Source organism: Diceros bicornis, chromosome 30 (genome assembly GCF_020826845.1).
Source record: "Diceros bicornis minor isolate mBicDic1 chromosome 30, mDicBic1.mat.cur, whole genome shotgun sequence".
Lineage (NCBI taxonomy): Eukaryota > Metazoa > Chordata > Mammalia > Perissodactyla > Rhinocerotidae > Diceros > Diceros bicornis.
Window position 1 is genome coordinate 4,482,804 of NC_080769.1, and position 18,978 is coordinate 4,501,781.

The 18,978-nt window shown below is 56.0% G+C and overlaps 2 protein-coding genes across 7 annotated transcripts; one reads left to right on the forward strand and one right to left on the reverse strand.

The window, feature by feature from the left end:
* Positions 1 to 997: 997 nt before the first annotated feature.
* SYCE2 (synaptonemal complex central element protein 2) lies at positions 998 to 14,194 on the forward strand. 2 transcript variants are annotated; one of them, XM_058525592.1, is made up of 5 exons: positions 998 to 1,054; positions 1,531 to 1,646; positions 10,561 to 10,771; positions 11,651 to 11,839; positions 12,904 to 14,194. In XM_058525592.1, the coding sequence occupies exons 1-5, from the start codon at positions 1,040 to 1,042 to the stop codon at positions 12,949 to 12,951; spliced, it is 579 nt and encodes a 192-aa protein (XP_058381575.1). In that variant the 5' UTR covers positions 998 to 1,039; the 3' UTR covers positions 12,952 to 14,194. The 2 variants fall into 2 exon arrangements, with proteins under 2 accessions (XP_058381575.1, XP_058381576.1); XM_058525593.1 differs by having other exon boundaries at positions 10,597 to 10,771.
* GCDH (glutaryl-CoA dehydrogenase) lies at positions 9,693 to 18,317 on the reverse strand. 5 transcript variants are annotated; one of them, XM_058525583.1, is made up of 12 exons: positions 18,039 to 18,157; positions 17,913 to 17,948; positions 17,471 to 17,614; positions 17,266 to 17,328; positions 16,824 to 16,994; positions 16,038 to 16,167; positions 15,740 to 15,956; positions 15,105 to 15,208; positions 14,714 to 14,839; positions 14,232 to 14,392; positions 12,767 to 12,836; positions 9,693 to 12,600 (listed from the first exon to the last, which is right to left on the reverse strand). In XM_058525583.1, exons 1-12 carry the CDS (start codon positions 18,127 to 18,129, stop codon positions 12,465 to 12,467), a joined length of 1,449 nt encoding a protein of 482 aa, XP_058381566.1. In that variant the 5' UTR covers positions 18,130 to 18,157; the 3' UTR covers positions 9,693 to 12,464. The 5 variants fall into 5 exon arrangements, 4 of the variants coding, with proteins under 4 accessions (XP_058381566.1, XP_058381563.1, XP_058381564.1 ...); XM_058525581.1 differs by adding an exon at positions 18,242 to 18,317 and having other exon boundaries at positions 9,702 to 12,836; XM_058525580.1 differs by lacking the exon at positions 17,913 to 17,948 and having other exon boundaries at positions 9,701 to 12,836.
* Between the last annotated feature and the right edge of the window lie 661 nt (positions 18,318 to 18,978).

Consider the following 18,978-nt stretch of genomic DNA (forward strand, 5'->3'; position numbering starts at 1 on the left):
GAGCCCAGACTCAAACTCGTGTTCTCCAGAATGTAGGTGTCAAGGTGTGTGCCCCAGTGTGTGTGTGGCTTTGGGACACAGCTCTGCACAGAAGGGTGGAGCGATGTGAGCGGATTCCTGCTGCCTCCTCACATGGACACCGTGACAGGTGTCCCAGAGAGGAGCTCCACCTCCTCCTGCCCAGTCAATGGACACAAACTCCCAACCCCTCGGCCTTGGCCTCCAGCCCAGTCCCTGCCCAGCTCTTCATCCCCCACCCACGGCCTCCTCCAGTCCCTGCTCTCCCTCCCCACTGGGCGTGGCTGCTGCTCGAACACACTGTTTGCTCGCACCTCAGGGCCTTTGCACACACCTGTTCAAATCTTTGCCCATTTTTTAATTGGGTTGTGTTATCAAGTGGCAAGAGTTCTTAGAAGATGCTGCATACGAGTTCTTAGAAGATTCTGCATACAAGTTCTTAGATATATATTTTGCAGATGTATTATCCTAGTCTGTAGCTCCTCGTGTGCCAATTATTATTGTTGTTACTATTAAGGCATTATTGTTATTACTATTATTAAGGGCTGTGGGCCCAACTCTAAGGCCCAGACCCCGCCGTGGTTGAAGGAGCTTCTAGCTGTGGAGCGCACAGTACTCTGATTCAAGTTGGTAACTGCATGAACTTTTCACTAAGGGCGACAGGTCGTAATCAAGGAACAGCAGTTCTTTAGCGGAAAGAGTCCCTGGGGCAGCGAGGATGAACAGAAGCGCACAGAACGAATGCAGGGCCCGCTGGATGCCCCTCCCCTCGTAAGACCCTGAGCCTCACACATGCGCGCGCAGAGCACCCCCCCCCCCCGACAGCGCCGGCTGCGCGCGCAGGCCCTGGACAGCCCAACCGCCGGTTAACGGTCGGCCCGTCCCCGCTGCGCGCGCACGTGCCCAGAGAGAGGCGGGGCCGCGAGCGCGCGCCGCAGCACGTGCGCGGGGGCGGGGCCTGCCGCGGGGCGGAGACAGCGCGTGCGCAGAGGGCGCGACTGAGAAGGCGGGAAAAGACGGGATGGAGCGACAGGGGGTACGCGGCGCTTGTTTCCTTCGCGCGGGTGGCGGGCGCACGGGCAGGCAACGGCCGCGATCTCGGGCTTCCCCTGCGGCCCTGCTTGTCTCCTGCCCTCGGGGCCGCCCCTCGCCCAGCCGGGCCCCGATTTCCTGACTGACCGCCCGGCCCTGACTGACTGACGGCCCGCGTGACTGACGCGCTGACGGCCCGGGCCGGAGGGCCGGACCCCCACGCCTGGCGCGCGGCGGGAGCCCCGTGCGCCGCACGCGTCTCTTTGCTGCTGCTTTTGCTCCTTCCTCGAAGGACGCGAGCCGACGCACACCCAGTTAGCGGCGCGGGCGCCCTGCCGTCCCCCCGGCGCCCCCGGCCCCCCGCCTCCGTCCGGTGCGCTCCGCGCGGCCGCACGCAGAGGGCCCTGGCCGGGGCCGGGGGCGGGCGTCCGGCCCTCTCGGCCGCCTCCTCCGGCCTCTCAGGCGCCGCTGTGCTCGCAGGTGGACGTGCCCCACGCGGAGTGCAAGGAGCGGGAGCCGCAGCCGTGCGCCGAGAGCAGGGAGCCGCAGCAGGGCGAGGACAGCCGCGAAGAGGACGCCGGTCGGGAGCCGGCCAGGTGAGGGTGCGCCGGCCCGCGGGCCCGCCAGACCCCCGGCTCCTTCTCGTCCGCGCGTGCCTCCCACGAGACCCCCCGGGGTCTGCTCTGGGCGCGCTCGTTGCGCATCCTGGTGGGGCATCTCTCATGCGCCCGGCACGGCTGAGTGCTGGGGACACAGCAGCGAGCTGACGCTCTAGAGCAGGAGAGACTGTGGGCTCAGCGATATATGGGTGTCAGGGCATGCTGAGTGCTATGGGGGAACATAGGGAGAGAGTGACAGGTGGCCCGTTTGCATCGGAGGGTCGGGGAAGGCTTCCTGGAGGAGGTGGCACCGAACCACGAGGGTAGGGAGAACTGTGCTCCAGGCGCAGCAGCTGCAAAGGCCCGTGGGGAGGACGGCTGGAGCAGCTTGAGCGCGAAGGAGACAGTGAGGTACAGACAGGAGGTGGGACTCGGGGTTAATGACCCGTGGAGGGGTGTGGGACAGGAGTGACGGGAAGCGGCTAGCGCAGCGTGAGGACTGCTGTTACTGAAGTCCCAGGGAGCGTGCCGCGCTCGGCCGTGGCTGCGTCTGCAGAGCGGAGTCGTTGCGGCTCAGGCCACGGGGCCCGCAAAGCTGCGACGATCGGCTCTCCGCCCGTTACAGCGGTGCGCCGTCCTCTGGGCCAAAGCAGTAAGGGCTCCCTCTGGCCGCCACGGAGGGAACAGGTCGTCCCCCTGCCCAGGGCGGGAGGGGCGCTGCGACGCCAAGGAGGAGGCGCCTGGAAGAACCTAGGTGCAGAGTTGGCCTAGACTTGGCCCGCGGTGGGTCTGTGCGGGGGGGTGAGAAGTGGGCAGGTCCTGGATAGACGTGAGAAGATAGAACTGACAGAGACTGCTAATGGATGGGATGTCGGAGTGAAAGAAAGAGCAGCGTCTGGGCTGACAAAAAAAAAAAGAAAAGTTTTTGTCTTGCACATTTATTTATTCACCAAATATTTGTTGAGGGTGTGCTCTGGCCAGACTCTGTTTTAGATGCTGAGGATGCAGCAGTGAGCAAACCAGAATTCCTGCTCTCTTGGAGCTGACTGTCTTCATGTAGCAGTATGCACTTAAGGTTCCTCAATGTCTTTTCGCGGCTTGATAGTTCATTTCTTTTTTTTTTTTTTGTGAGGAAGATCAGCCCTGAGCTAACATCCATGCCAATCCTCCTCTTTTTGCTGAGGAAGACTGGCCCTGGGCTAACATCTGTGCCCATCTTCCTCCACGTTGTGTGGGATGCTGCCACAGCATGGCCTGACAAGTGGTGCATCGGTGCATGCCCGGGATCCGAACCCGGGCTGCCGCAGCGGAGCGCGCGCACTTAACCCTCGAGAGCTCATTTCTTTTTAGCGCGGAATAATGTTCCGTTGTCTGGATGCACGACGGCTTATTTATCCAGTCACCTGTTAAGGAACATATTGGTTGCTTCCAAGTTTTGGCAATTATGAATCAAGCTGCTATAAACATTCTGCCCAGGTTTTTGTGTGGGTGTCAATTTTCAACTCCTTTGGGTGAAACCAAGGAGCGCAGTTGCTGGATCATATGGTAAGAGTTTGTTGAGTTTCGTAAGAAACTGCCAACTCTCTTCCAAAACGGTGCTACCATTTTACATCCCTGTGGTCAGTGGATGAGAGTTCCCGTTGCTCCGCATCGTCACCAGCATTTGGTGTTGTCAGTGTGTGGATTTTCACCGTTCTGATAGGTGTGTGGTGATCTCTGCAGTTTCCAGATGAGGGGTGAAGTTGAACATCTTTTCATATGCTTGTTTGCCATCTGTATATCTTTTTTGGTGAGGTGTCTGTTCAGATCTTTTGCCCATTTTTCAGTTGGTTGTTTGTTTTCTTACTGTTGAGTTTTAAGAGTTCTTTGTATATTTTAGATACCAGTTTTTTATCAGATGTGTATTTTGCAAAGATTTGCTCCCAGTCTGTGCCTTGTCTTTTCATTCTCTGAACAGTGTCTTTTGCAGAGCAGAAGTTTTTAATTTTAATGCAGTCCAACTTATCAATTTTTTCTTTTGATATTGTACCTAAGAAGTCATCGCCAAACCCAAGGTCACCTAGATTTTCTCCTGTGATATCGTCTAGGAACTTTATCGTTTTGTGTTTTACTTTTAGGTCTATGATCTGTTTTGAGTTAATTTTTGTGAAAGGTGTAAGGTCCGTGTCTGGCTTCAGTTTTTTGCACGTGGCTGTCCAGTTGTTCCAGCACCATTTGTTGAAAAGACTCTCCTTTCTCCATTGAATTTTCTTTGCTTCTTTGTCACAGATCAGTTGACTACCTATGTGTGGGTCTATTTCTGGGCGCTCTATTCTCTTCCATCGATGTAGTGCCTATTCTTTCACCAATGCCACACTATCTGGATCCTTGTGGCTTTATAGTAAGTCCTGAAGTCAAGTAGCGTCAGTCCTTCGACTTTGTTCTCCTTCAATATTGTGTTGGCTACTCTGCGTCTATTGCCAAGCTGGCTTTCTAAGAGACAGACAATTAAAAAAAGATGTGATTTCAACTGGTGACAAGTGAAGAAACAAAGCGGAGTAAGGAGCAGCTAGAGTCAGGAGGAGTTTTGGAGTAGTTGGAGAAGCTCTTTAAGGGGGTCCCATGGGAAGGAGCCAGCCAGGAGGCATCCGGGGCCCGGAACATGCCAGCAGAGTACAAAGTCCCCGAGGTAGGAATAAGCTTGGTATGCTCACAAAACAGCAAGGAGGCCAGTGTGTCGGCCAGCGTGATTGTCAGCAGAGATACCCCGGGCCCACTGAGCAGACGTGCTCATACCCTCCCGGTGCTTCCATCTGATGGGGAGGCAGATGTTGAACAAGTGCTGACCTGGAAGAAATCGGGGTGCTGGAAAATGTGTCCCCTGTGGGCAGCCAGCCCTGAATGGGGAGCCAGGGACAGCGCCCTTGAAGAGGCAGTGCTGAATCAGAAAGCGAGGGCAAGTCCATGCTGAGTGGGCATGGGGGTGGAAGGAGGAGCTGCAGGAAGAGCTTGTGCAAAGGCCCTGCGCATGGTGTTCAGGGAGCTGCAGGCAGGCCAGTGTGGCTGACGGCGGGCGTGAGTGCAAGAGGAGGGCTGGAGGGTTTGGCACAGGCCAGGTCACCGGGCTTTTTGTCAGTGATGGACTTTATCCTCAGGATTTTTTTCATAACAGCTGTATTGACATAATTCACATGCCGTACAATTCACCTACTTAAAATATACAATTCTGTTGTTTTTAGTGTATTCATAGAGCTGTGCAACCATCACCACAGTCAACTTTATAACATTTTCTTTTGTTTGTGTGTGTGTGTGTGTGTGTGAGAGAGAGAGGAAGATTAGCCTTGAGCTAACATCCGATGCCAATCCTCCTCTTTTTGCTGGGGAAGATTGACCCTGAGCTAACATCCGTGCCCATCTTCCTCTACTTTATATGGGATGCCGCCACAGCATCGCTTGACAAGTGATGCATAAGTCCATGCTTGGGATTCGAACCTGTGAACCCTGGGCCACCAAAGCGGAGCACCCAAACTTAACCACTATGCCACTGGGCCGAACCCTATAACATTTTCATCACCCCGAAAAGAAACCTTGCACCCCTTAACCATCACCCCCCGGTCCCTGCACCCTCCCCACGCCCTGGCAACCACTACTCTGCTTTCTGTCTCTGGATTTGCCTCTGCTGGACATTTCGTATGAATGGAGTCCTATAATTATGTGGTCCTTTGTGCTGGCTTCTTCCACTGAGCATAATGTCTTCAGGGTTCATCCACATTGTAACGTGTATCAGAACTTCATTCCTCTCTGTGGCTGGATAATATTGCAGATTCCACACCACATTTTATGTATCCATTCATTGGCTGATGGACATTTGAGTTGTTTCCACTCTTTGGCTCTTGTGAGTAATGCCACTGTGAACATCCACATACAGGTTTTGGTGTGGACATATGTTGTCATCTCTCTTGTAGATACCTAGGAGGGGAATTGCTGGGTCGGAGAAGTGGCATGCTCACGTTCCTGTTATACAAAGACACTGGCTGCTTTGTGTGGGTGGGAAGGGGCATGAGTGGACGTGGGAGATCAGGTGGGGGCTCCTGTGGGGAGGCATCCAGCAGGGCAGATGGAGAGAAGCTCTGGGGGAGGCATCCCCCAGATCAGTTAGTGAGGCATGAGGAAGGGGATGAGCTGAGGCTGTTTCCCGGCCGGTGCGCTCACAGAACAGTGGGGAGGCCGTGTGTCAGGCATCGTGATCGGCAGCAGGGACACCCTGGGTCCTCGTGTGCTGTGGTGTGCGGGAGCCGGCTCCCACCAGCTCTCAAGAGCCAGTTCTGCATATCTCTTCCCAACCTGGCCGTTAGCGGCTTCGTGTTAGTAGCATGAAACTGGCTATTGTGGGAGTCTTTGCACATGGAAATTGGCAAACACTACAAATAGGGCTTTTTTTCTCCCCAACAGAGAGCCAGTTGCTGAATGCTTACCAGCACACCACTGCTCCCTGCTTTCTAGCTTGGGATGGTTTCCAGCAGAGAGTGCTTTCGCTGGCAGGGTGAGGGCACAAGTTTCATTTTGCCTGTGTTGAGTTTGAGGTCGCCGGGGACACGCACATGAGTGTGTCTAGGATACAGTCGGACTTTCTGACCCAGAAGTCAAGGTGGGGCGAGGGGCTGGAGATGGCGCTGGGGGGTGAATGAGCTCACCTGGGGACAGGGCCCTGAGGACTCCAGGCATAAAGCCAGCCTGTGACGCAGGCTACAGGGTGGGATGGCTTCCAGGTGTGTGCCGTAAGGTGGAGACCAGAAACAAGAAGGAAATGACTAAAGACGTTTGTTTGATAATATCTGCCTGTGAATAGCATGTTTAGACCTGGATCTAAGTGGTGAAGAGACACAGACAGTTGCAAATCATTTAGAGACTTCAAGGAGTTCCACAAGAGCTTTGGGCCGAAAAACAGATGGATCAGAACCAGTGCAAGGGCCAGTTCATAGATCCAGCGGCAGACACTCGGCGACATGATTAAAATGTGAACACATCTCAGGAGGGAAAAGCAGAGGGTGAGGAAGGGGCTCAGCGGCTCTGACTCCAACCTCCCTCTCCCTGGCTGTACTGCAGCCAGACGTCGTTTTGCCCAAGCGCCAGGGATGCTGTTGTGTTCCTCCTTGAATGTTTGATTAGCCTGCCTCCCCTCCTGGGATGGCTGCCTGCAGTGGTCATTAGTGGCTGGCCATAAGTGGCTGGCGGATTGTTTACTTGTATATCCGTTAGAGGCCATGGAGGGAGGGCCCCACCAGCGGGTGGCTCTGGCTCACACACCTGCCAATCACAGCTTTACCTGGAGCGAACAGATGGTCTCTTCGCTTAGATCCATTTCCTCCCCTGTTCCCGGGCCCTCTGCCAGACTGGGCCCTGCTTGGGAACTCTGTCCTAATCCTCGAAGCCAAATTAGGGGCTCCTTAGAAGGACGGACCATAATAGATGAGTGTGGTGATGTGTTCACAGCCCCCACTCCGACCCCCCACTGCCCAACCCCTGCCAGGCCACGCACACCCGGCCTGCTGTGTGGGCCGACTCCCATTCCCTGGCCTCTGTCCAGAGTTCGGCAACAGAAATAGGCCCGGGAACCGAGAAGCCGGTGGAGAGGACACCGTGCGTTTTGTTTATTAAAGTTAATTGGTGAATGCAGGCCCAGGGAAGCCTGTGATTCATTAGCATCCTGATTAATATGCAGCTGCTGAGTATTAAGAAAAATGAAATGGAAAGGAATAAATCCCCAAAGGAGAGGTTGGAAAAAATCAAGAGGCTCTCTGCAGACATCTGATGCAGGCCCTCGTCCCACGATGAAATTTGAATGAGCTGAATTCAAGTGATTTTTCACCATTTGCATAGCTGCCATGAAGACTCGTTCCAGCCTCGTCCCTCGAGCCTGTGAAAGGAGCGGCTTTGAACTGGTAGCAGCTCAAGCAGGTTGTGAGCAATTACACAAAAGAAGCACCTGGTTATATCATTGATTCTAATTTCAGGATCCTTACAGTGTCGGGACAACAAGGCAGCCGTGGGCACAAGGAGGCTTGTGAGCAGGAAAGTTCCACCCCGCTCTGGCAGTAGTTCATTCATTTAGGTATGCAGCGAATACTTGTGCTGCCTGTGGGATGGGTGGACTGCAGTCCCCACCCTGAGCATGCACGGTGCCCTGGAGGGAAGGGACGTGTGTAAATTGTGGCAGCGTTGCAGTGTTGCAATTAGTAAGTGAAGCTGTGGTGGGGGTGCACTGGCAGAAGCTCCAAATGTTGCCTCGTGAAGTTGGCAGAAAGGGAGTCATTTCAGGCAAAGGCTGATGGGTTTGGTGAAATCGTGGAAGGTTCCAAATTGCTAGGAGTGGAGGGTGGAAGGAGAAGGTGGAGGCCAGGGCCCTAGAAGGTCTTGTGTGCTGCTAGGAAATTCACTTGATCCTGTGGCTGGGGGGGTGGCTCTCGTAGGCTGTGGAGCAGGAGTGGGACATCATTGCAGTTCTGAGGTCATTAGGGCCCAGGTGAGAAATGATAGGCATGAGGTTGCAAAGGATTAGGTGGGGAGGACAAGATAGATTTGAGAGAGATTAAGGAGGTAGAAATGAGAGGATTTCATGACAGGATATGGAGGGACAGGGAGAAGCCGGGCTCCAGGCTGACTGCTAAGTTTCTGCTTGGGAACCCGGTGGCTTTTGGTGTCATTCACGGAGCAGGGAGGGAGGATGAAATTGGGGTGGGGGGAAGATAGTGATGTTGGTGTGCAAATTCGGAGTTTGAGATGCCTCTGGGACAGCCAAGTGGAGAGGGCCCGGAGGCTGTCGGGTGTGTCATTGGGAGCTCAGGAGAGAGGCGTGGGCTGTGGATAGTAAATTTGGGGGTCATGGAAGTGTGGATGGTCATGAAACGCCTGGCTAGCCATTCATTCATTTACTCGATGCACCTTTATTACTCCTCCCACAAGGGGTAGGTACTGGGGACAGCAAAACGTCTTTACGAGAATGCTCAGGGAGCCTTTAGTTGGTCTGTTGTTTTCTGGCTGCTGTAAGTGTTTGCTATAAAACACCTGCCTCAGTCAGTGCCGCCCTTTCCCGTCCTGACAAACCCATTGGACATGAAGTCCTGCCTTGGAGGCGGGTGAATTTGTGTGCTTTGTGTGAAGCCAGAGGAGGGAGGAATAGATCAGAGGGAAGGTGTCCTTCATTCATTCGACAAACAATGGAGGACTTACTATGTACTGGATGCTGGGAATGCGGAGATAAATGGGACTCAGCCCTCTGGGGAGACAGGGACGTGAACAGTGACAAGCACACGCAGGCACAGCGTCATAGGTGGCGTCTCAAGGGAGGCAGTGGTCTGGGCTGGGTCTCACAGGTTGAGTCAGAGAGCAAGCACCAAGGCACAGGGGGAAGAAATGATCTGGTAAGGAATACACGGGGACCTGGACGCAGCCAAAGTCTCAGGCCTGAGAACTGTCATGTGGACGAAAGCTTTGGCCACCCAGGCTCTCGTGCACTGGAGTTTCACTGTGCTTGTAGCCCGAGCCAAAAGGAAGAGCTCAGGCAGTCGGGAAGAAGCCAAGAAAAATAATTTTATGGAGAAAGCCTCCAAAAATCAAGATAGTATTTTCTAAGTAATGAGTGCCTGGCTTGTAGTCATGGCAGACTTTCTGGTTGTTTGTGAACTGGTGTGTTCAGGAACCACTGTGTTGGCACCTCCAACTCAGCTGTTCAGAGCAGGAGGGACCTCAGGGGGCAAGGAGGAAACTGAGGACCCGGGGGGAGCAGGACACGGGCTGGGAGTCAGGCCAACTGGGTGCCACCCCCGGCTCTGCCACAGACTCCTGGTGATCCTGAGAAAGTGACACAACCACGCTGAGCCTGTGTCCCCAGCTATGAGGTAAAGATGATGAGTGGACAGACCCCAAAGCGTGGTTGTGAGGTTGCAGCAAGACAAGGCGTGTAGCTCAGCACGGAGCCTGGCAGATGGGAGGTGACGCTTACAAATCAGATGAAGCAGAGCAACAGCCAAAAAGTAAAATGAAATAAAGCTTACCTTAAACATCTTATCGTAATTTCAAACACCAGTGGGTCTGCTGATGAGACTGCAACCCCTTTTTTTTTTTTTGCATAAACCTTATTCATAATGCATTACCCACAATTTCCAGTTTTGTGTTTTTAAAGCAGAGCAAAAAATTACAGCTCGGATAAGGTGATCTGTATGCAGAATCTTTCTAGATTTTTATGATCTTTGCCCCAATCTATAGTTGTCTCCCCCATACCTGATTTAATAGTTATGTCTTATTAGACTCACCTTTATTCATTCAATTTAGCTTTATTAGACAGCTGTCACTTTTTCACCATTTCACTGGCTAACATATTTAATTGCATTACATAATTATAGTGATGTGTATAGTGCAGGACAAAACTCTTTTTTTGTGCATTAAGAAAATTTTTTTAACATAACTAACTCTTGAAAGGCCACCTCACCTGGTGGGAGCAGAGTCGTCAGGTACACTGGCCCCAGGTGGTCTGTGGGCATTACCCAGCAGGTTTAGAAAGAGATGGAAAGAGATGCAGCAGGCTAGTGACAGGAAGCTCCATCTCAGAAAAAGTCTATACTATTTGTAAATGATGTAATTCACGCTCATTTCAAAGCAGCAAGTTGGTGTAATAAAACCACTGTGGGCTGTGGGAGTTGGGCAGATCTCCTTGTTCTGGAACCTTGGGCAGATTTTGTTTTGTGTGCGCCTCTGGGTTTGTTTTTCAGTTATGAACTGGGATGTTGTCCCTGCCCCTCAGGGCAGGTGTGAATGGACTAACCAGGCATCGCCCACGGGAGACATAGTGCAGGATCTCCTCTCAGCAGATAGCTGGTTCAGATCAGCCACTCTCGGGGGCGTCTGGTGTCACCTCGCTTTCCTGTACTTTCAGAAGTCAGGTTTCTAGCCCCTCTGTCGCCACCTCCAGTGCCAACCGCCAGCTGATGATGCTGGAAGGGAGGTCAGGACCCTACTTTTCCTCTCTGGATTCAAGCATCGACATCCTGAAGAAGAGGGCCCAGGAGCTGATCGAAAACATCAACGAGAGCAGGCAGAAGGACCATGCGCTCATGACCAACTTCAGGGACAGCCTCAAGATCAAGGTGACAGATTCCCCTCCACACACTGCAAAAAGTCCCAGCGGGGGAGGGGGTGTCCTTATATAAGAGGTGAGGGGCAGGGAATGAACCCCTGCTGAGCATCTGTTACCATCTAAGCAACTTGCATATAGGACCTCATTTTCCCCTCACAACAGTCCTGCAAAGAAGAGACTGGACACATCTTATAGATGGGAAAATTAAGGTTCGGAAATAATTGCCCGAGTGAGAGAGCCAGGATGAGGACTTAAGTCCATCTGCACCCACTGCCCAGCCCTTATTCGTGGCAGGGACAATGGCTGCAGGAGGAGGGGGTGGAGGCACAGCCTGCGTTATCACACCCTTTTGTCCTCCAGAAGTCAAATGGTCTGTGACAGGAGAGTAGGGCTCCCCCGATGTGGCTGGGGCTTCCGGCCCACGTTAACGATTGTCCCTGATGCTTCTTCAGAATGCAGAATGGGTCCTGTGAGTGGGACAGCTTCTTCCTTCCACATGTCATCTCTGATGACAGACTGACTTCTTCCCCCCTCCTGTCCCTACCAATACACACCCTGGTACAGCACAGAAATCTAGAAAGTAGAGAAAAGTGTAACATAGGAAAAACATATAAAAACATTCCTACCATCCCACCACCAGAGGCCACTTGGTTGCACATTGTTTTCTAGTCTCTTTCTTCCTAACCTGGTTGAGCTTATACTATCTAAATAATTTTGCATCTTGCTTAAAAAAAATTTTAACATAGAGGCAATTTCACCCCCAGTCACTGGAGTTGCTTTTACCATTTTTAGAAAATAAATTGCAGAATCGTAGAGATGTTTAGACATCTAAACAGATGTCTTGTGAGGCCTCTTGTTTGATTTCCCAAGAACACGTCTTCTTTAAAAGGTTTCGGACCTGACGGAGAAGCTAGAGGAGAGGATGTATCAGATTTATAGTCACCACAACAAGATCATTCAGGAGAAGCTCCAAGAGTTCACCCAGAAAATGGCAAAGATCAGCCATCTGGAAACAGAGCTCAAACAAGTGTGCCACAGCGTGGAGACCGTGTACAAAGACCTGTGCGTCCAGCCTGAGGTAGGACACTCACGTGGGGGGCGCACCTGAGGAAGGAGGGCTGTAGCGGCTAAGAAGAAAGTAAAGGAAACAGAAACCAAGGGTATTGGCGTTGGCGTTGGTGCCGGCCCTCAGTGCTCTTGCCATCTCGCTTGTGGCCCTGTGCCCCCTTGTGACGTGGTGTGTCCCAGCTGAGAAGCCCGCCCGCTGTTATTTCCCACGGCTGTGTGGTCAGCTCTGTGGTGACAGAAAGGACAAAGTCCCCTCTGCCCACAGCCCTGAGGCTGGGACCCGGGCAGTGCCTAACCCGGGTTTGTTTATTACAGCAGAGCCCAAGTCTCAGACATGGGCCAGGTCTCTTGGGGGCGGGGGGAGATCCTGGCCACGTCCCAGCGCCTCCCAGCCTCCACGTGTGTGCATTTTTCCTGTGACTGGAACAACTTCTCAGTGGTTACAAGGAAATGTGGCCCAACGCTGTGGGGTCAGACACGCAGACTCTTTATTATTCTCTCCCCGTCGTTCTGCTCCGACATCCGGCATAAGGCACTTACCGCAGATGGGAGGGTCAGGGGCGCAGAGGGAACTCCTGGTGTGCCGGGGAGTTTGCTCGGTCACACAGCAAGTGGGCCTCACTGTTGCTTCCATGTCACTCTCCTTCTCTCTCCCTGCTACCCCGGCACGAGAAGCTTCCACTCCAAGGTAAGTGGAGTCTGTTCCCATCCACGGTTACAAGTGGATTGAGAAACTCAGTACAGAGCCCCATCTTCTTTTTAAGGAGCACACTTGATTGACTTCAAAAGGGAAATTTTGATATTTAAAAAATCAGTGTCTCTCACTTCCCACCATAAAAATTGGCTCCATCTGCCACCTCCTCGACGAAGCTCAGAGCGCAGCGTCTCCCCGGGAAGGGGCTCGGGCCATCCGGGCGCCCGGGTGCTGTGTGCTCACTTGCCGGCCGTGAACGCCTGGATCCCTGTGATTGCCCTCCCGAGGATCAGAGCATGAATGTCATGAGTGCCTGGACAAGAGAAACGTGGAGTTGGTGTGGAGTCATAATGGCTCACGACTTCCTATGTCCCCCCTAGGCGGCTACTTCAGAGGAGGAACAGACCCACAAAGATGGCGAATGCTGACAGCTGCTGGGAGAGTCCCTCTTCAAGACAGCCACCATGAGAGGGCTCAGAGGCCACCATTCGGGCCAGGCTGAGAAAATTGTTTTTCAGAGTTCTGTAATGCATCTTGGCCAAAAAAACCCCCAATGCTCCTTCTGCCAGACCCAAAACTGCAGGGAGTCCAGCCCCCGACGGGCCCAGCTTTGGTGCTCCCACAAATTCACCCCACCCAACCCCGCACGGTTGATTAAACGTTTGACTTTCAGCCCAGCCGTGCTTCCTTCCCACGGAGGCGGAGAGAGCTGACGTGCTCTGGGGAAAGGTGTCAGGCCCTTCCTCACCCGCAGGAGGGGCGAGAAAGCAAACATCACACAATTTCTTTTCCCAGCTGATGTCCGTCCCCACCGAAGCTGCTACCCCACACCCTGCGCCCTCGCCTCTGGGGAACACTCTGCAGCCCTCAGTGGTCTCATCTGCTCTTCCTCACCTTCCAGGGCTGGAAGGCAGAGACTATGGCCTCCCTTTCATGGAGCAAAATAACTGTTGACTTCCTAAAGTGCAAATCTGACCCTGTGCCTCCCCTGCGTAAACCATCTGAGGGTCCCCTCTGCTTGTCCTCAGGGTCATTCCCACACCTGTAGGAACCCCCTACCATAACCCCCCCCCCTTGCTGTTTCTGGAATGTTCCATCCGGAATAGCACACGGAAGCTATTTCACCATCTCTGCCCAGGGAGCTCCTATACCTCTCTCAAGGCCTAACGTGGTCCCACTTCCTTCCTGAGAGAATGAGCGCCTGCCTCCTCTTGCATCTCCCTTTATTTCTGCCTGGCTCACGCTGGATCGTACAGTTTTTTTCTTTTTAGTTATCTTTTCCCACGTCTGTCTGCCCACGAGGCAAGGGGTTCTGGGCCCACGTGAGTCACAACCAGGTGCCAGGTGTAGACACCACAGCCTGCAGATGATTTCCTTTTTTTCTCCTAATGTAAGATGTAGTGGTGATTCCTGTCTGAGCTGCAGCCACCGGCTTGCTAAGCGCCATGCCCCACTTGGGATGCCGGAGGAGCTGTAAGCAGGCCTGAGAACACCCCTCTTCCTCAGCATCATGGGGAGAGGGCTGAGAGCATTTCACTTTCTCTGTCCCAGTGGGAGGGACACAAAATGGGCCTTGCCCCAGGTCACGCTGCCTGTTGGTGACAGCTGGGAGCAGGACTCGGCCTGCTGTCCCCGCCCCTCCTCGCTGCCCCTCTTCCCCAGACAGTGGGCCACTGTGACCCCCACCCCCCAGGGATCCGGCCCCCACCTTCATAGGTGTTCACGGCCTCCAGGTTCATGGCGTGCCGGATCACGTGATACTCGTCAGAAACCCCGTTCCCCCCCAGCATGTCTCGTGCCTGACGGGCGATGTCCAGGGCCTTCCCACAGTTGTTCCTCTTCAGCAGGGAGACCATCTCCGGGGTGGCCCTGGAGCGGCACAGACGTGAAACAAGTGCTGGATTACGAAGAGCTGAGCCTGCTCTGGGCGTCCCCGCATCCCCAAGCCCTGGGCAGACGCAGCCAAGGGAGGATTCCCGCGTTACAGTCACAGCAGCAGACACTGGGCGCCCAGTGAGGGACAAGGGAGGTGGCCCCGGCCCATCAGGGCCAGGAGGAACAGAAGAAGAGACGGGTCCCTAGGGGCCACCAGGCAGGAAGGCCCTCTCTCCCTAGGGCCAGCCACACCACGCCCAGGGAGGCACGGGGGCCTGTGCAGCTCCCCGCTTCCTCCCCACACGCAGCCCCTACTTGTCTTGATCCTTCAAGCGGCCGAGCTGCAGGCAGGCGTGAAGGCCCAGCGTGATCTCGGTGAGCATGTCTGCCAGCTTCTTCTGAATCAGCTGGTTCCTGGCCAGCGGGACGCCAAACTGGATCCTAGGCAGGAAAGGTCAGGGTAGGTGGGGGGGGAGCACTTCCCAGTCCCAGCCAGGGCCCCACCGGCTGCCTCAGCGCCCCCTTAAACACACCCCGGCCTGTCCTCCACTCGGCCCCTTCCTGCTCTCACGCACTTCCCCGGCCATTTCACATGGTGGGGAACTTAGGTCTGGGGCATAGGGGTGAGGAGTCACCGGTGGGGTAATGGCTGGAACCTGAGACCCCCCCCCCATCCCCAGGAGGCCTCAGGACAGCCCCCACACACCTGTCCAGGGTGTACTGCCGGGCCGTGTGCAAACAGAACTCGGCGGCTCCAAGCACGCCCCAGGTGATGCCATACCGGGCGTTGTTGAGGCAGCCGAAGGCACCCTGTGGGGTTGACCGGGGGGCCTCAGCCCCACCAGGAGGAGCTGAGAGGCCCTGTGCAGAACCAACTCCTAAGTAGGGGGAAGCCCCCTCCCCAGACACCCAGACACAAGTCAGTGTAAACGGGGGACTCAGGGCGGCCGTTTAATCCACACGTGGCCTAGCACCAAAGCTCCCGCACGGCAGGTCTGGCTCAGTGCCTGCTCACTCCTGGTTTGCACACAGTTCTACCCAACCCAGGGTGTGGGCTGGATGCTCGGATGTAGGGGCTGAGGTGAGACAGGAAGATGCACATGCACCAAAGGATTAAGCTGGTTCAGGCCCAGCTGTGTCCTGGGCAGAGCCAGTATGAGTGAGATGGTCACCAAAATGGGGCGCTTGCTGCACGTCAGTGAGCCAGGCGGGGCCTCTCCGAATCACTGCTGCATGGCTCCACAGCACAGGGGCCGTGTGGTCGGGTCCCCCGCACGGGGCCAGCCCAAGACAGGTGAACCAGGTGACCTGACACCAGTTCCCAAGGTGGCCGCTGCTCACCCCCAGGCCGGACGCCTTGGGTAGCACGTTTTCCTCCGGCACCTCCACGTCGTCCATGACGATCATGCCCGTGGCTGAGGCCCGCAGGGAGAACTTGCCCTCGATCTTGGGGGCCGAGAGGCCCCGCATCCCCTTCTCCAGCAGGAAGCCCCGAATGCGGCTATCTTCGCACCGAGCCCACACTACAAACAGGTCGGCCACAGGCGAGTTGGTGATCCTGGAGGTGGGACAGGCGGTGAGGGGTCTGGCTGCCACCCCTCCACCCCCGCCCACCTGCCTGAGGCCCCAGAGCCCTCACCAGGTCTTGGTCCCATTGAGGGTGTAGCTCCTGCTGGTGGGGTTGTGGCGGGCTCTGGTCTCCATGCCAGAGGGGTCACTCCCGTGGTTGGGTTCTGTGAGCCCGAAGCAGCCCAGGAGCTCCCCCTTGGCTGCAAGCACGAGACAGGGTCACGGGGCTGCCTGTCCCCCACTCACTCCTCAAATGAAAATTGTCAGCCTCTCCGCTGAGCCAGGCCAAGGCAGATCTGGCCCTCCCAGGGGTTGGGGGTCAAGTATCCCCGAGGCCATAGTCACAATGCCATGATGGGGAGGGGCCCCACAGGAGTCAGGAAGGAGTCAATTAAACCATTTTGAAGGGCAGTGAAAGGGCAGGAGAAGGTTTAGAGACAAGCACTAGATGTGCAAAGGCCCAGTGGTACATTTGGAGAATTCCAAGTAGCTGAGTCTGGCTGCGGAGGAGCAGTCAAGAGTGGCCAGAGATGCGGTGGGAAGGTCAGCAGGCCTGCTCATGCGGGGCCTCGTGGACCCAGGCAGGAAGTTAAGACTTTGAACTTGGGCTGGCATGAGGGAGCACAGAGAGCAAATCAGGAGGGAGATGATGGTGCTGAGAAAGGGGCAGAGTCCAGAGAGACCTAGGAGGGGATGTCAGGATCAGATGTGGAGCTGAGGCCCAGGGTCTGGCAGGGGTCCGGATGGCCATTGATGCTGTCCTTGAGGTGGGGACAGAAGGCGGGCTCAGGGGCCAGCCCCACCCTAGACTGTGGGGGCTCTCTTCCTTCCACCAGGCTCCCGGGCAGCCACTCACCCAGCCGAGGCAGGTACTTCTGCTGCTGCTCCTCGCTGCCGTAGGCATAGATAGGGTGCATGACGAGGGAGGACTGGACGCTCATCGCCGACCTGTAGCCGCTGTCCACCCGCTCCAGCTCTCGGGTCAGAAGCCCATAGGCCACCGAGGAGACTCCAGCGCAGCCATACCCTGGTTGGGGAGGGGAGATAGGGCAACGCGGGACAAAGCCCTGTCCAGCTGGCACCAGTGACCCCTGGGGCCCGAGAGACACAGCTAGGGGCGCCCAAGGAGGCACAGGCTGGCCCGCGCTTGAGGGTTCATTCATTTCCTTCCCACAGCCGCTTTCAGACGGGGAGATGACAGCCTCGCTTTACAGACTGGGAAGCCCAGGCTCAGGGAAATGAAGGGGCTCTCCAGGATGCAGTGGCGCTGCAGAGGATGGACAGAAACTTGTCCCTACCTTTAATGGTGGGGCCCAGCACACCGAGCTCCCCCATCTCCGAGATGATCTCCCGGTGAAAAACTGCAGAGGAACAGATACCTGAGTTCAGGCCCAGCCCTAGCCCACTGGAGCCCCCATCCCGAGAACAGAGGAGCCCAAAGGCCCGGCTAGAGCAGGCAGAGCTGGTGTGCATGGTGCAGGGTGCCACCCGCCCCCTGGGCACCTTCGTTGCGATTGGCCAGCAGGATGCGGGGCATGAGGCGCTCCTGGCAATAGGTGCGGAAGGTGTCCCTGATGACGATCTCATCCGCTGTCAGCTGCTCCTCCAGCACCAGCGGGTCTCTCCAGTCAAACTCGGGACGCGAGGCTGGGGCGCAGATGGGGGGCACCGACTCAGCGCAGCCCACCCGACCACCGCGCCCCTCCTCTCCCGAAACCCTCAGAGCCACCACTCCACCCCCATCTTGCTCCCAACAAATGTGGGCTGTAACCAGGACTGACAAGGCGGCCTTTCTCCAGGAAACTCCCTGCCTCAGAGCCTCTGGCCCTGGCCACAGCCCTGCCTGTCCGCCTGGCAGCCCTCGGATTCTGGGACAGAGCCCATCCGGGGCAGACAGACAGCTGGACAAGGGACGCAGACGCACGGCGCGACGAGGGGTCCTTACACTTGGCCGGTTGGCTCTGTGTCTTCCCGCCCTTTTCTGCAAACAGGACGGGAAGGTCACCCGGGAAAGTCTCCGAGCCTCCAGTTCCTCCCTCCCCGCCCCGCCCCACCCCGGCCCGGCACTGACCGGTCTGCGCCGCCGCCGAGCCCCACGCACGTAGGGCGCGCAGGCCGGGTCCGCGGCGCAGCAGCCGCGCGGAGACTCCTCTCAGGGCCATGTGGGCAGCGGGCGGGGCAACCGCGGACCTGGAGGAGCGGGGGCGTCAGAGCCGAGCGGCCCCCACCGCAGCCCCGGTCCTTTGCGCCCCCGCCCCTCTCGCCGGTCCTCACCTGGCGCCTCCCGGCTCACCGCACAGGCCCCGGTGCAACTCACCGAAGGCTTTTGACCTCAAGAGGGGGTGGGAGGGGCGGAGGTCGAGTGGGGCTTCTCATTGGTTCGTCCTAGGACCGGCTCCGTCGCGGCTCTGCCTTTTAAAAGGGCCACGGCAGCCTCGCCCGTGGAGGCGGGCGCGCCCAAGCCGAGGCAATTTAGCCGGTTTAAGGAGCAGAACCGGAAAGGGCGGAAGGCGCGTGCGCCAATCCGATTGGCCAGCAGTGTTCCTGCTGTGATTGGCCCTAGGAGGAGGCTCGGCCCACTCTTGGTTGGTCAGTTGCGAGGGGCGAGTGCAGAGAGATTCTGGAGTTAAACAAGGAAACTGAGGCACGAGAAAAATGAGTCCTGGAACTCAGGAGGCCGGACCTCCCGGTCTCCTTTAATGGGGTACTGTGTGTGGGGAGGAGGCAGCCTCTGGTGGGCGAGCTCAGCCCAGCCTGCCTGCCCGTCAGGAAGCACGTGTAGGCACGTGTGACTGTGTGTGACTTGATGTGATTCCGTGTGCTGTGTGATTCTGCGCCTCTATGCGTGTGATTGTGCCTGAGTGACTGTGGATCTGTATGTGGGGGGTGCTGACTGTGCCTGTGACATTGTGGGGCTGTTGACTGCAGTGGTTGTGTGCCTAACTGTCTGCAACTGTCTGTAAGTGTGGCTGTGTCTTTGTGGTTTCTTGTCTGTGTGTAAGCTTGTGTAA

What these genes read in the sequence shown, in the direction of transcription:
- SYCE2 (XM_058525592.1), top strand. An exon ending in GGGACAGCCTCAAGATCAAG is followed by an intron (nt 10,772 to 11,650) that starts GTGACAGATTCC and finishes CTTCTTTAAAAG; the next exon opens with GTTTCGGACCTGACGGAGAA. An exon ending in ACCTGTGCGTCCAGCCTGAG is followed by an intron (nt 11,840 to 12,903) that starts GTAGGACACTCA and finishes TGTCCCCCCTAG; the next exon opens with GCGGCTACTTCAGAGGAGGA.
- GCDH (XM_058525583.1), bottom strand. Translation starts at nt 18,129, where the DNA reads ATGGCCCTGAGAGGAGTCTCCGCGCGGCTGCTGCGCCGCGGACCCGGC. An exon ending in ACAGAGCCAACCGGCCAAGT is followed by an intron (nt 17,615 to 17,912) that starts GTAAGGACCCCT and finishes TCTGCGCCCCAG; the next exon opens with CCTCGCGTCCCGAGTTTGAC. An exon ending in GCTGGCCAATCGCAACGAAG is followed by an intron (nt 17,329 to 17,470) that starts GTGCCCAGGGGG and finishes GTTCCTCTGCAG; the next exon opens with TTTTTCACCGGGAGATCATC.